The 15,472-nt window shown below is 41.0% G+C and overlaps 2 protein-coding genes across 2 annotated transcripts in view; both read right to left on the bottom strand.

Moving 5' to 3' along the window:
• stard9 (StAR-related lipid transfer (START) domain containing 9) overlaps positions 1–4,026 on the bottom strand; it is a 56,526-nt gene extending 52,500 nt beyond the window's left edge. The window contains exon 1 of the mRNA XM_079573333.1: positions 3,800–4,026. Coding sequence (XP_079429459.1) covers positions 3,800–3,846 — 47 coding nt within the window. The 5' untranslated portion in view covers positions 3,847–4,026. The remainder of the gene's footprint in view (positions 1–3,799) is intronic.
• A 1,318-nt stretch (positions 4,027–5,344) lies between these two features.
• Positions 5,345–15,457, bottom strand: cdan1 (codanin 1). Its single transcript, XM_079574069.1, has 28 exons — positions 15,365–15,457; positions 14,022–14,713; positions 13,601–13,795; positions 13,237–13,421; positions 12,987–13,100; positions 12,816–12,894; positions 12,613–12,733; positions 12,425–12,534; positions 12,264–12,353; positions 12,113–12,188; positions 11,830–12,035; positions 11,575–11,707; positions 11,107–11,250; positions 10,864–11,030; positions 10,513–10,594; positions 10,340–10,429; positions 10,195–10,249; positions 9,239–9,375; positions 9,047–9,150; positions 8,816–8,965; positions 8,472–8,535; positions 8,304–8,382; positions 7,735–7,949; positions 7,459–7,566; positions 7,294–7,357; positions 6,873–7,072; positions 6,109–6,216; positions 5,345–6,037 (listed from the first exon to the last, which is right to left on the bottom strand). Exons 1-28 carry the CDS (start codon positions 15,440–15,442, stop codon positions 5,915–5,917), a joined length of 3,969 nt encoding a protein of 1,322 aa, XP_079430195.1. The 5' UTR covers positions 15,443–15,457; the 3' UTR covers positions 5,345–5,914.
• Between the last annotated feature and the right edge of the window lie 15 nt (positions 15,458–15,472).

Here is a 15,472-nt window from a genome sequence, read left to right as displayed (position 1 = left end):
ATGACCACATCAGGCAAATGCAATCAATGGGAATGAGATCAGAACACATGCTTTCAGTTAAAGGAGGAGGGTTATGACGTTTGGGCATGTTTTCAACGTATGACTTTAACAGCACCAGAATATTTTAATCAAGAATTTAAAGTTTTGCTGTTACATCTTATTGTTTAGATGGATACAGATGAATACCTGTACAGATTGGTCCCAAATGTAGGTGATATAGGTCAATAATATAAGTGAGTAGTCCTCTCTTGAAGGGGCTGGATGCAAGTTGGCCATTTTATACTCACTACTGCCACCTCAGGCCATATGTGTAACTGCACCTTCTATATTAAGCTCGTGCATGACGGCAATTTGGGCCGAAGTGACACCTTTTTGAGTGACAGTGCAGGATTTTAGAGGCAGTTGTGGTGAACAGGTCTGGGCTCATTCTACACATTAGGACATGGCTGGAACATGTAGGGGGAGGAAAATACTTAATTTTAACATTTTTAGACTCCCTATAGTCCCTTTAAAGGCACAATGCATAACATTTTAGACTATTCTGCTGCCATCAACACAAAACCTAATGACCAGCTCGACAGAAAATGCTATTGAAGAATGGATTTAGAACCTGTTTAAATCTCAAATTCTGCTGACTTAAGTCGACATCTCCATGGAGACGAGCTGGAGATGTACCCACTCCCGATAAAATTACAGTCACGTCTTAGGAAAGGTGAGACGCTCACAGCAAAGGCACATGTTTGTACATTTATGAGGTATTTTTTAATGGTGAAAATATCTGTCTTATTGGGTCAAATTTTACACAGTGTGGCTTTAAGGCAACACAACTCCTGGTGGGATTATAGTTTGGTCTTTATTTCGACGGTGGTGTAGTTGGTAGAGCGGGTCATCTCGTGATCGAACGGTCGTGGGTTTGAATCCCAGTTCGCAAATGCACACTGACATTTTGTCCTTGGGCGAGACACTTCACCCAACTTGCCTCCAGCGTCTGCGTACATTGGTGTATGAATGCGAGCGTGGATGGGTGACTGGTTCCTTACTGTAAAGCGCTTTGGGCCTGATAAAGGTAGAAAAGCGCTACATAAGTTGAGACCATTACCATTTATTTCGACCCGGTTAAGTTCTTCATTAGTCCGAGAGTTAACTTAGTTTAGCCATGAAACCCCATTTAGTTGCTGCTTGAACTAATGTACTCCTAGACCCACTTAGCCAGATCCAGATTTAGTACTTTGGTCATGCTTTAGTCCTTGTTCAGCGCAGTCCTCGATTCATCTAGATGGTATTATCCTCTGGTTTAGCCCTTAATTGAACCCAAGTTACACCTATAACCGGTTGTCCTTGTCCTTGTTTTTGCCCTGTTTTGGACCATGGTTTGTTCACTCCTAGTTTATTTCCAAGTGTGCTGCAGTTTTGCATTCAAACTCCCTTTCTGCTGACAATCCAGAGAGCATGTCCAGTTCACTTAGTCTGCTGCCCTTCACTTGGGGCCATCACATGACAGTCAGTACAATGCTTCTTTTTGTATGCTGGCGTATGGCCCGTGAAATCCCTGTGAAGTTGCTGCAAGTCCCACTGACCAAGTTTCGAATTCAAACAAAAACAGACCCCGGTCGCTCTCTCCGGAGTCTCCGCATAGCTCGTGCATGAGAACAAGCTGCGCGCACATTTTGGACCGGATTAGATTTGTGTAAAACAGGGTCAGCTCTTCTGTGTATGCCTCCACAGCTGGACAGTCTGATGCAATACAAGTGAAACGAGAGGCAATATCAAAAAATGGGAGAGATTTTTGTAACCTCCAGCAGCGATAATGTCTGAAAGTGCTTTGTCTTTCGCAGCGTGTTCGGGTGTAAGAGGAGATGGTTGTGATTTCCAGCACTCCCAGCTGTGCCACATGGGGATTTTCTTTTCTTTTTTTACCACCCTCAGACTTTGGCCCAACCCAAAACCACCAGCCTTCAATCCCAGGGTCTCACAGCAGCACAGAGCAGAGGAGCCGAAGGACGGAAAATAGTAAAAACCATAAAAACGTGCGCTAATACCAGCTTTGTAATGTGGTAATGACACAGTTGAGCACATGTGACTTGCACACGTTTATGCATATTCTCTATAGGGTAGTTATTTTTAAACACCCTATCAACACCATCACCTACAATTATGTTCTGTTTTATACCCAATTCAGTCCTGGTTTAATACTTGTTTAGTCTAGGTTTAGTCCTGGTTCTGAGCTGAATGATACTATCTCAAAGTTTTGCAAAGAATCCAATTATATGAAAATTGGAAAAATATTGCCAGAAACATTATTATTGCGAAAGACAAAGCTTGTGAAACTTTCAGCAACTCAATAACTAATTAATAACTTCATTTCAGGGACATAGAAAAATCCTTTTTTTTTACACAGGCTTCTTAATAGGCTACTCTTTTGTTATCGCGTTTACTTTTTAGTCAAGCAAGCACTTTGGTCTTCTTTGTGCTGTTGTAAAGCAGCCTACATAAATAAACTGTGATTATGTATTTCAGTGTAACACAGCACTGTAGTTTGAGAACCTCTGCTCCAAAGGGGCCAACTGTATCCCATTGTTGGGCTAAAACAAAGGCTAACACACTTCCCAGTCAATGCCCGGCTAAATGAGGAATGTAGCTGGTGTTAATGTTATCTTTGTAACGCAGAAACCTTTAGCGTGAATAAAGAAAATCAAACAAAATTACAGCCTTTAGTCATATAAAAAAAAAGAGGGGGAAGCAGCACAGTGGAGGCCTGTGAATCCAGAAATTGGGATTTGCATGGCACTGACCACGAGGAGATAGTCTATTGTTATGCAAAGCAATGGGAAGAACAGTTGAGAGATTCATTGTCCAGTTGTTCAATAGCAGTGCTTTGTCACAGACTAGTACACAAAACTTAACACAGGAGACCCCCCTTGCAAAACCCATCCTCCTATAACACTATGGGACTGTTACAGAACCTGCAAACAGTTAACACAGACACGCAGTTAAGACATGCTGGTGCAATTTGGTGCCTTTAAAATACAGAGAGGAACACAATTAAGGCCAAACAGTGTTGCAAAATGTCCTGTATCACAGAGTTATAACATAGTAAGCCAGCTATAAGTGTAGTAATAGAAGAGGGACTTTAATGACTCCCAACAATCATGTCTTAGGCAAGCTGGGGTGAAGTGTCTTGCCAAAGGACACAACATCAGTATGCAAAGATCAAACCAACAGCCTTCTGCTCAGAGGAGGATTGAGATCTTCCTTTTGGTGTAAAGCAGGATGCATGGGCTATAAATGGTTGGGATTTTGTAGTAGATTGTGTCACGTTATAGGCCTAGGAGAGCTAGTTTCTCCAGCTTTCATATGGTTCTAACTTCACTTTACAATATACCAGCCTCACCCAGCTTTGAAGAACATGCACAACACTTTTTGTTAAAGAAACTGCTGCTCCAGCTGCTGTCCTGGAGCTTGCATTTCTGCACAATGAGACATACAGGACATGGAGCTTAGTCACGCAACTGACAGCCACAGTTGTCAACTTTCACCATGTGCTTCAACAACTGGTTTTAACAATGCTGAACTACACCTAACACGACAATTGTTTTCCCATCAGCAATAAAGTCATACCATAATTAGACTATTGTGTGAAACATGGGCTATATAGACGTATATTACACTTGCGTTGAGTTGGAACAAAGCAAAGCGCGGTGGAAGGACAGACACAAACACGAAACTTTTAGAAAGTCAAAATAAAAGCTCTATTGTCATTTTACGCGAGGCTTCATTCTTATGCATTGACTGAACTCACCTTGCGCTGAGAGGACGGACCCGAATGGCAACTTTCACGTTTGCCATGATGCTCCAAAAGTCTTCAGTCACGCTACGACCCGCTGGAGACGACCCCGAAGACGCATTTTGAGTTCCTCTTGTCTTGAAGTTGAGCCTTTAAAATCCCTTTGCCGGAGCAGAAAAATCCATTTGCGGCATTTGCAGCGCATCAAGTCATCTCCGCCGCCGGCAGGAGACGGTCAAACGCGCGCGTCTCGCAAACTCTCCACAAACTCAAAGTTCCTCCTGACAGTAGTGAGGAGGAGAGAGCCGCGGGACACGCCTCCTAGAAGGACTTATTCAAATGACCGAGACTGTAGAATGACTGATATTTGCGGAGTAGTTTTTTTTTTTTTTTGTGCGTAATTTAGTGAGTCATTTTGGAGAGCTCGAGTTGCCTGAGCCGGCCTAAAGCTTGACATGAGGAAAAAGGCACTAAACCAAAACACTTAAAGTGCAGATGACACATTAGACACTATGTTTGCTTAAACATAGTTAACACAATTATATTTAAGATTTTTGCTAATTATTGTGCCCAGCTTTCTTTAGTTTGACCATTTTTGTGATGTTTACAGTTTCACTTCCTTATTGGACACAGGAAGTGACACAGATAGTGAACATTTTAAACTGTTACCACGCCAACCGTGTTATGTCAATGGGAAATGAGTGAGTCACCCTATGGAACTTTACCTCTATCTATGTCACTTCCTGTTAGTAGCTTAAAAATAAAAAATAAATAACTTTTCTGGCCAACATGTCTTCGTTAAAGTGCTGCTTCACTGAAATAAAATGATCATTATTACTTACAACTGATGTTATCTGTCGAAATAATTCACAACTTCAAAAGCATTCAAACTTGTCATATGCACTTTAAGAAAGGCTGCTGCTGTATCTTTTTTTTCTCATATTGATCAATTTAGATTCCATTTCATTCTTCATAATAAAAATAAACACATGTAGCTGATTCATCAACTTGATCTCAGCTCAAACAAAAAGAAACACTCTCCTCCAGTTTCATCTAACACACAATAATCTTCCATTGTCTCATCCAAACTCCAAAACTAGAAGCTGTTCCTGCCAAAGAAATGGCTGTAAACCTGGTGATTATAACCTCCCATGGCGATTATTGAGATTGACCGGAGTAGAAATGGAGATTGCAATTTTAAATCTTGATTAACTGCCCAGGCCTCGGCTTCACTGTAAATATAATATATAGAGCAATGGAAGCTGTAAACATGCACTGCAAGTCAAAACCAACGTTTTACTGGTGAAAAAGGTGAAATTGATTAGTAATAAATTGCAAAGCCTAATAAAAACATAAGCTGTAAGACAAGCCAGAGTAGTTTTTATCAGTTGGTCAAATCCAAGCATCAGCAGAATACGTCCAATCTACATGCACATAAAGTCACCCTTAAGGAAATTGGCTGTGGTTAGTCTATAATTACTTTCCGTCTGCATCTCCACATATTGCTGCAACTAAAATGATGAATGAACAGAAAACATGGAAACGTCTTTATTATTATTATTTTCTTCTTGAATTGACATAAAAAAGGGACATTTTCTTAAAAAGCAGCAGACACAATTAGCGCTTGTTCAACATGAACAAAAACAATATTGCATTTATGAAAGACATGCAATAACTATTCACTAGTGGCGACGGTCGAAGGCAGTGCGTGAAAAGTGCATTGCTAAAATTAATCCATCTTTAAAATTCAACAAAATATTTTCTTCACATTTTTCAAACACATAGGGTATTCTATCTAGAGTTAAATTTCTTCTTGTGGCTTGTTGAAACATTGTATAAAAAAGTTCAATCCATATTTTCAAGCTAAACAAATGCAAAATCAACAAAGCCTTTTAGTATTAAGATATTTTACAATTTCACTGAAACGGAGCTGTCCCCGGAGGGAAGTACATCTTCTTCGTGGTCATCTTTGGCACTTCAAAACGCCTGAACTACATGGAAAAGCTTGTGTGAAGTTTGCTTACTTCTTCTCTTAAGATTTGTTGTATATACTAGACACAAAATGCATCTGCGCATGATCAACAAAGTGATTTAAAATCCTGCATGTGGTAAAAGGTAGTATTACTGTAGTCATGTAGCGCCCTCTACTGCCTGATGGGAGACCTGCAGCATATCCATATGGCTTTGCAACTCTGACAACTGCGATAATGGCTTTACTCTTCTGGATTCAAGTTGAAATTTCTCTAACAGCTCCTAAAAAAAAACACAAAAATCGATTAAACATACGCAATTTTGATTACACATTGCTGAGATAGGAAACTTACACCAGGCAACTCAAGGTTGGTGAGCTTCTTCCAATGAGCGATGACCTCCTCTTCACTCAAAATCCCACCGTCAACCAGCTTTCGCACCAAGAATAAGTAGTTGTTCCACTAAAATGAAAAGATTTTGTTCATAAAATGGACAAAATTAAATCATATGCACACAATTTAAGACGATTTAGTCTGGTGTGAGGAATGCCGTTTTTATTGGGACATATAAAGTCACTGTTAAAGGGGCTAGATGCAAGTTCGCCATTTTATACTCACTACTGCCACCTCAGGTCATACGTGTAACTGCACCTTCCATATAAAGCTCGTGCATGACGGCAAAGTAACACCTTTTTGAGTGACAGTGCAGGATTTTAGAGGCAGTTGTGGTGAATAGGTCTGGGCTCATTCTACACCTTAGGACATTGTTGGAACATGTAGGGGGAGGTAAATAAATCATTTTAACATTTTTAAACTCCGTATAGTCCCTTTAAGAGGCTTTTACAAGTACCACTTTTTCTTTTGCTTTTTTGAAAGGTTACACTTGTTGGTTTCTATTCAATCTTCTAAGAAATTCCAGTTTCATATGTCCATGTTTAAACAATATACAGTATTGCCCACCTCTAGTTATAGGTTTCTCTAAAAGTTAAGCTCAAATTTCTTGCAGTTTTGGCACTATGCAGTTTCTTTGTCCATCGCCCTTCTTGCTTTAACCTATCTTAGACTTTTTCACAGTACATTCTGAAGTGTGAGCCGACATTGAGTGACATTGTCAGTACCTGTGTGTCAGAGGCCTGCAGCACCGCACTGACAGTGAGGGGGGAGAAGAGCAGGTGGATTGGGGCAGAGGAACACTCGTCCCGCTCCCATAGTTCACCCAAACGCTCCAACAGAGCCCTGACAGGGGGTGCCGACCCCGAATCAAGACCTGCCATCAAGTCCGAGGAGGGGACAGGGAGGACAGGCAGCTCCGAGGAGACTGGACCGACACAAACACAACAGGGGACAGTGTTAAACTCGGACATGTTAAAATACAAGGATAGGGTGAAATAGGCATTTTCACATTTGCACATTTCAGTAAATATAAGTTGCTAGGGACAGGAAACAAGAAAGCAATTCAGAAAAGTTAAATTATTTTATGTGTATCAATGTAAAATGACCCAGGATCAAAATCTCCCTGCAAAGTGCTTGTTCTTTTACCCAGTTTGCAGGCCAACAGGACGGTGGAGTTCAGCAACATCTGCTCCGACACCGCTGTGGAGAACTGAGGGCGAGGAGATAACGAGAAACGAGAGTGATAAAAATTAAAACTGGCACCAATTAATAAACCCACCGTTGTTCTGTCCTTCTGTGTATTTCACTCACCTTTTTGCATCCAAGCGTCTCTCCGACTCGGTTTAGCAGCGCAGAGAGCTGAAGCACAGTTGGCAGCTCTGCGTCGGTCCTGGGACCCACCGCGATGCTCAGCCACTCCTGCAGCACATGTCAAGAAGACACAACTGAAACTGGCTAAAGTTATATACATTTGCAAAGTAATGCAGGTTAATGGTAAATACAACATGGCACCTCAGGCAATTTAAGTAATATTAGATGTATGAATTAAAGCAACATTTAATTCCATACCTTGAATTTGTCACATACCTTAATTTCTATCATAACGTCTGATGGCTGTGGGACGCTGTGGGTGCAGTGAGGGGGACACGTGGCCACTCTCTCGTTTGTTTGTTTTCTTTTGGGAGTCAAGACCTTGCCCTGAGTGACCAGCTCATCCACCGCAGAATCGACCTCTCCACTGTCAGGACTGAGGCTTTTCACCACACGATCGTATTTACTCTTCCATTCTCGCCTTATGAGAGCTGAGAAAAATAGACAAATCATTTATTGATCGCATTAGATTATATTTTAGATATATGGTTTCACAGCATTTTAGTTTAAAGTGGAAAATTGCCTTGATACATTTCATTTTGGATGAACAGTAAAGCATTTGCTAGCATTCATGAAAGCAATTTCAATTCTGCTTTGAAAAAACACATGAAAACAATGTGCTGCTACACATCATTATTGATCTAAACAAAGTTAGTTAATTACCAAAATGACATTTCTCTGACTTCAGCTTTAGATTTTCAAAAGCGCTGTAATTAATAAAAGGAAAAGCTGCCATGTAAGCTTAAACACTAACCAAACACTGGCACACTGTTTTAATTAAGTACCTGTGATGTTGGCTGCCAGCCAGCTGCAGGCTTTCTCTGTTGCCAGTCGTTTGGTGATGCTTTCAGATGTGGCGAGAACCTGTGAAAACCAAGCGGAACAAAAGTGTTGAAAGTTGTTTTAGTTCTGTTAAAAACAATGCGCGTCTTTTTATAACATGTTGAACTCACAGCAGGCGACGTCTCCTCGGGCAGAAGGATTCTTATGGCTTCAGGACTTTTTTCAGAACAAAATCTGTATCAAAAAGTGGGATTAATGTCAAGTCATGTGTGCCTGTTGATCTGATTTCCTACAAATGAACATTGCATAATAGCTTGAAGTGAAATGAAGCGATAAATAAAACCAGATACAATCAAGTGGAGACCAGGCCATTCACAGTCCCATTTACTTTTGGATTCCATTTGGCATTTAAACCCCGGCTGAGCGATTAAGTGAAATTTAGTGAAATCTAGCCCCTTTAAATAGCAAACAATGAAAAAAAACACATGTGACAATAGCGCTTTTGAAAATGTACCTAGTGGCTCTTTCCAAAGCTTCCAGACCTGCCTCACACAACTGAGCACAGATGGAGTCATTCAGTTTCGTCGCACTCGAGTTCGGTGAATCAAGTCCATCTTTGAGCATCTTTTCACCCCTCTCCACCAGCTCTCTCACCAACGTCGCCCTGTTGATGTTGTAAAAGAGAGGACAATTACACAAATTAAAAAGTAATCAACCAATTTCCGACAACCATTTTGACACAGACTTCATGTGCTTGACTGCATTGGATCCAACCCTCTCAGCCACAAACTCCACGGTGCGGCGCAGAGATGGTGGCTGGTTGTGGAAGAAGGCTTGTTCCAGGTCCAGCTTTGCAGAAAAGAAAACAGTGCTTTAAGTAATTCATGGAACAAACAATGGAGCTGTTAATTAAGCCTTATTTATCATTTCCCCTCACCTGTAGTTTCTGCTTGGATCTGTTCGCTGTAGTTGTGTTTCGAGGCTCTGCTGAAGTGGGTGTAATTTTTCTGATAATTCCTCCACTTTTGGCAGTGCTTCCAGAGACAAAGGCAGCGAGGAGTTTGCGAAATTCTCCTGTAGTTGAAAATGCAGACAAAAAAAACATCAAGGTAAGACCAATTATGAACCACAAATTATGTTTTGTGTTTTTATCTGTAGCGACTGTAGCACTTGAGATGTGTTTTTATGGGTAAAGTGCAATACAAATACAATGTATTATTATTTAAAAAAAATACTTGGGTAGCACTTTACTTTAACCTCTTAACCGAGCACATTTTCTCCAGTTCAGCGTTACCCAAATCTAAAAAGCAGGCCAGTGTCACGCCTCATTTGAAAGCTCAGACCTACAAAACTGATCTGTGATTTTTCCTCGTGATGTTGCCGTGTTGTCGTCACTTTGTCGTATTTTACATTTTTTCATTGCTTTTTGTAATTTTTTGTCGATTTTTGAGAATTTTTATATAATTATTTTGTAATTTTTATGTAATTATTTTGTATTTTCTTTTGTAATTTTGGGGTAATTTTTTGGTATTTTTGGTCATTTTTATAGAATTTTTATGTAATTATTTTGTAATTTTTATGTAATTATTTTATTTTTTTACTTTTTGGTAATTTTGAGGTAATTTTTTTGTATTTTCTTGTTGCTTTTTTGTAATTTTTCTGTAACTATTGTGTAATTTCTTTTGTCTAATTTTTGTTTTTGTCACATTTTCATCCTTGTCTATGTTTAGTTTTTGTCGCTATTTTGACGCTTTTACATTTAGGTAAAGCCAAACTGGAGCAAATGTGCACCGATCAGGTGGGGGTTAAGAGGTTAAAGCACAGTAATAGCGCGTTAAACTATGGTAATGAACTGGAAACAAGAATGTAAAATACCAACCAAAACGTGCTTACCAATGAATGGACAACACGTATAGAGCAGCTGATGATCCACCAATGGAATACCGTCCTAAACATAATCGGGAGCACAAACAAGCATCACAAACAGATGACTAGGGATTATATAAAGAAACTTAAAGATATAAAAGGTTTCACTTACAAGCCCGGTTGCACTTGGGGAACTCGTATCAATCTGGGCCACTTCTGTAAACTCACTCGTGAAGAAAATGTCCTCCGGGATGACTGGGATCTACACAAACAAAAGCAAACAATAACATTACAGTGGAAACATTATATATTATACATAAGGAATCTGGCCCATTATTTCGTCACCTGGAAAAGCCACCCCAACACAGACACCAACAGCAGCTTATTCAAGTAGCACACTTCGCCACATTTTCCAAGCAGCATTCGCCTGAAAAAGCAAACAGAAATAGGTCAACTGGGATTAGACCGTTGTTGCACTGAGCATTTGGAAGATTCACTGGAATTCAAGTTAGACAAAAGAGTACAGTACAAAGGTCTCAAGCATGTTTTAATAATAAAGAGTGGGAACAAAGGCAGTTGTGCGTATTAAAAATGCAATATATATAAAGCAAGCAGAAAAATAAGTACTAGGGGAACTTTACCAACAGAAATAGACTTCTGTGTAGGCTTGGTCCTAAGAGTCTCAAAGAAACCCACCTGTACAAGAGGAGCAATGTGCCCAGAACTGTCCTGAAGCAAAGTATTAAAGGCCCGACGAAATCCAACATGGATAGGAACTCCACGAGCCACGGCACGGTCAGGATGGTGCGCTTCCTCCTTATACTGTTATTGAGCAAGGCACACACATCCAACATTGGGGCACTCTGTTGAGGAGCACAAAATCAAGTTACGGGCAATGTTGTCATTGGTAGGACTTTTGCCGTTTGTGTGTTTGATCACCTTGCTGCGCAGTGTTATGGCCGTCTCCTGTATCTCCCTGGAAGGCTTCTCAGATGATTGGTAAGGCAAAAAGGCAATGAATCCCAGAAACTTTGCGAGAAGACGGGCCAGGAGCAACACTGAGCTGAACCGCTGCTTCTCATCCTGATTGGAGAAATGCTATAATTTATATGCACATAGATGCCCATGAATGTACAAATAGTTCATAATTAAGAGTTCTTCTGGTATCTGTATCTGATCTCTTGCTGATGGCAGGGATTTCCTGGTATTGGTATGAGCAGATACTTAGACCAATTCACCGATTTGACACTATGCTGTATTTTTCTGATAACCGACCCACAGATGGGAGCCACCACTGTGCGCAGCTAATGACACAACTAGCAGCTTAAATGCTGACAGTGGAGGCTCTGCAGGTGCTACACACTGCAACACACACAACATTCAATGTCATAACTAAAATGCACATACCTGGTGCTCCATGTCTCCATCCTCCTCCTCTTCTTCCACTCCGTTCGACACAGGAGGACTTAGAATAGACACTTCATCCAGCTGGAGCAGCTGCTGACACAGGCTGTCCTGCAGGTGCTGGTTAAGCTGACAGCTACAGGCAGAAATAATATAAAATACAATACAAGCTGCATTACCATTTACTTTTTATGAATGGAAAAGAAAATGTACAGGTAAAGTGACATTTTTCCTTGATCCGGTCAGATCGGATCTTACCAGCTGGCCGTCTGCAGGAAGTCCCTGAAGAATTCCTGATGTCCCGCGAACGAAGGAGGGGGACAGGGGCCGATCACTGTCTGAGGCTGTATGAGCCGCTCCTCCAGGCGCTTCAGTCTCCCCAGGCTGTCCGCTCCCAGCATGCCCAGCAGGTCTGCATCAGGGGTGTCCCCAAGGGAGCTGTTCCCACGGGGCCCTTTGCACATCTATAAAATACATAACATAATATACGTGATTATCATCCTCAAGTGGAGTTTACAAAATAAGGTGAAAGAACAAGCACCTGAATAAGTTGCTTTAGGAAAAGTCGAGCAAAATGTGAGTGGTTCCCTGCAGAGTTAAGCTGATTCATCATCCCCCTAAAACATGCAAGTCCGTAAATACAAATACATCCAAATACAAATACAGACTAATTAATTTGTACTAAGACTTGCCTGATACGATTTCCAAGATTAGCATCAAAGCTCCAACCTGGTTCTTTATGAAAGTCCTCCCATTCTCGAAGGATTTCATAAAAAATATCTCTGAAAACATGCACACAGATATTTATGTATGACATTTAAACCATGTGTATAACTTAGCTGTGAGACTGTACCTTTGCTTTTTAAAAGTATGGAAAGCCTTGTCATTGCTAAAATTAGACCGATTGTCAGTTGCAGGTTGAAATGGAACAGAGTGGATGAAAGTAGACGCTGAAGGGGAGAGCTGTAAAGGAAATGTATGTGAAAAATATGGGTTTGCGGTCTACAGTAGCACTCTTAAATAATCATTCATGGGGGTTACCTTGGCTGTACTTTTGTCCTGCGCCTGTGTCAGTCGGTCCCTGAGGTCCGGAGAGAAAGATGCAACTCTTTCATTTTCAGCCAACAAACGCAAAGAGCATTTGTCCAAATGCACAACCAAGCTGGAACAAATATAAGACACAGATTATAGCAGTGTAATAAGAAAAAGACTGTTTGTACGGATGTAAACAAAAAAATACTAACCTAAACTGACTTTCCAACACTTTTACAGCAAAATACACACAGTTGTGGACTTGCCTAAGAAAACACCTTTCCAAGATATCTAGTAAATGCAGAAAGAAACATAAATTAGAAATGGGGCTGGATGAGTTATACAAACTCCATTAAAAGACCGAAAAGGCATCATTTATAAACCTGTATTAATTGCACACGAACTATTCTGTTCATCTTCGTGACTGTGAGTTGATCGAGACGTCAGTAACTGCACCACAAAGAAAAGTTCCAGGAAAATGTTTGGCACCAGGTTTTCTGTGCAATAAAAGAAACAAGTACAGAATTAGTTACTTTAATCTGGCTTCTCATCACCCTCATTTTGCAAAACGAACTCTACCATAAATGCAGTTATTATACTATGTAAGAATACTGCCATCTTGTGTTCATTTACCTGAGATGCAGGTACAGTAGAGCTCAGCCAGGAGATCCAGTTCTGTGCAATATGTGACTTTGGACGGTTCCGGACACGGAGTCAGCAGTTCTGGTGTGACCTTAGTCCCAATCCTCATCCCGGCCTTTGTCGGAGTGATGGAATCCAAAGGCAGAGGAGCACAGACATGTTGCGCACGCTTTGTCCTAAGGCATCAAATAAAACGACGACAGAAAATATAATTAATAATTTCTGTTGTGTAAAATGGCATGTAAGTCAATATCAAAAAGTATAGCCTCGTCAGTTTACATATAGAGGTAATGGGTTACTTTACATTAATTATTGATCAGTTGGTATCAGAAAGTGCAGTGGCAAACAAACTTACTTTTCCCTCTTCAGTAGCTCTCGCTCCTCCTGAAGACTCAATGGACTTCCCGCCACCACAGAACTGTCTGGAGCCTCTATGGGGGGACTGGAAGTTTTACTGAAAGGTGTCGAGGTGAAACACGTCTTTGGTTTGGAGTGAGGCCGCTCTGTGCTCACTGGCGTTGGGTTTATTCTTCTGGACGGCTTTGCAGACCTGAAATAAAAACAGGGCTTTGATTAACCATCTTAATATCTTAGTTGAAAGTCATAATCCAATTCTCACAATAAGTTTGTTATTATTTATTTTCTGTCAGATTTCAAATATGGAAACAATGATAAGGGCACTTAAGATAAATTCTTACATGTCATCAAGTTTAAGCCTGAAAAGTAATCTTTATATGTACAGAAAAAAAGAATCAAGAAAGAAGAGCTTAACTTACGAAGGGGAAATAGGAGATGACCCAACAGGAGGGAAGTCTTCCAAATTATTAAAGTTTAGTTGTGCCACAGTTGGAGGTGACTCATTAATCTTTGCATTACTTCCTCCTGCTGCTGCACCTCGACCAGACCACCTCCCAGTGTCATCGCTCTGTCCACCTCCACGTCCATGTCTGCCCTGACCCCCCGTTGCTATCCCACCGCTCCTCTTCCGCGCTTTCTGTGACTGCACATTAGGGCTATGTTGATGCTCAGTGGGCGACAGCATGAAATCCCCCAAACTGACTCTCTGTGCGGAACGGCGGTCTGAACCTGGGGCCCTTGAGGCTGGACTCCATCCTGTGGTGAAAGAGGGGCTACTGAAGGCACTGACACCACTCAAACAGTGAGACCCAGACGGGCCCATAGCATCAGCATCATGTCCCGGAGACACAGAGGGCGCAGGGGAAAACAGCTGGACCCGGCTGGCGTTTCTGGAACCACCTCCTCCGCCGGAAGATCTGGCACCTCTCCGCTCTGTGAAGCTGTGAGACTGTGGTGGGGGACGGGGTCGGCTGGGGGTCTTGGCAGGCGTAGCCGGGCCATGAGTGAGCGCTTGGCTGCTCTGTTCTCTCAGAAAGTTCAATAGGAAAGGGATAAATTCTTGTTTGTGGATGGCAACATCAACGGAGTTAAGTGACAGCTTATCTCCTTCCTGGAACAAATTATGTCAGCAAGTTACAAGATGTGATATAACTGAAAATATATCTACTATGACAAGTACAAATTACAATACATGTGCAAAAAAAGTATGAATATCTTTGGTTATAAAGTGTATGTGCTTGTAAACTTGTTTGGATAACTCCTTTTATATAAGTGAATGTTACTAAGCACGTTTACAAAGTATTTTATTTTCTAAGTGACAATATTTTACTAGTATTTATTTTGACGTTGTGCAAGGACACCCCGTATCATCAATAGTTTGACGATCACTCGAAATATGTTTTAGATGTAAGGGACAGATCAAAACAGAAGAAACTAACTTTGTTGCCATGTCATAATTTGTATGAATTAAACTTCTCACAGCTTTTCTGGAGATCATCACTTGTGACTTGTATAATCAGCGATGGTATATGATACAGCTTACCAGCAAATAATAATTATAAAAGCTATAATTAAACCATAACAGGGCAGCCAGCTGTACATTCCGTGGCCCATCCATCTGGATTAGCCCCTACGCTAGCTGCCTCGCTAAAAGTTTGTTTACAATCTGCTATGGGCCATGACATCTCACATACAAAGCCATAAAATTGAAAACACACTGCCTATCACTAACTTATATTACACCGAATCCTCCTACACTTACGTCGTTGTTTTTAAGCCAGTCCAGTACCACGTTTATGTCCAGTTTCTTGAGTAGAACTGATTCCAAAAGAGCCGCCATTCCGGAGGAGTGCTGCGCAGCTCAATAACA

The sequence above is a fragment of the Gobius niger genome, assembly GCF_951799975.1.
Source record: "Gobius niger genome assembly, chromosome: 16".
Classification (NCBI taxonomy): domain Eukaryota; kingdom Metazoa; phylum Chordata; class Actinopteri; order Gobiiformes; family Gobiidae; genus Gobius; species Gobius niger.
This window is presented reverse-complemented; position numbering and strand designations above follow the sequence as displayed.

Excerpts from the sequence above, each read along its gene's own strand:
- cdan1 (XM_079574069.1), bottom strand. The coding sequence starts at position 15,442 with ATGGCGGCTCTTTTGGAATCAGTTCTACTCAAGAAACTGGACATAAAC. Across the intron at positions 10,250-10,339 it reads CCCCAAGTGCAACCGGGCTT|GACGGTATTCCATTGGTGGA; the intron begins GTAAGTGAAACC and ends GATTATGTTTAG. Across the intron at positions 8,536-8,815 it reads GCTTTGGAAAGAGCCACTAG|ATTTTGTTCTGAAAAAAGTC; the intron begins GTACATTTTCAA and ends TTTTTGATACAG.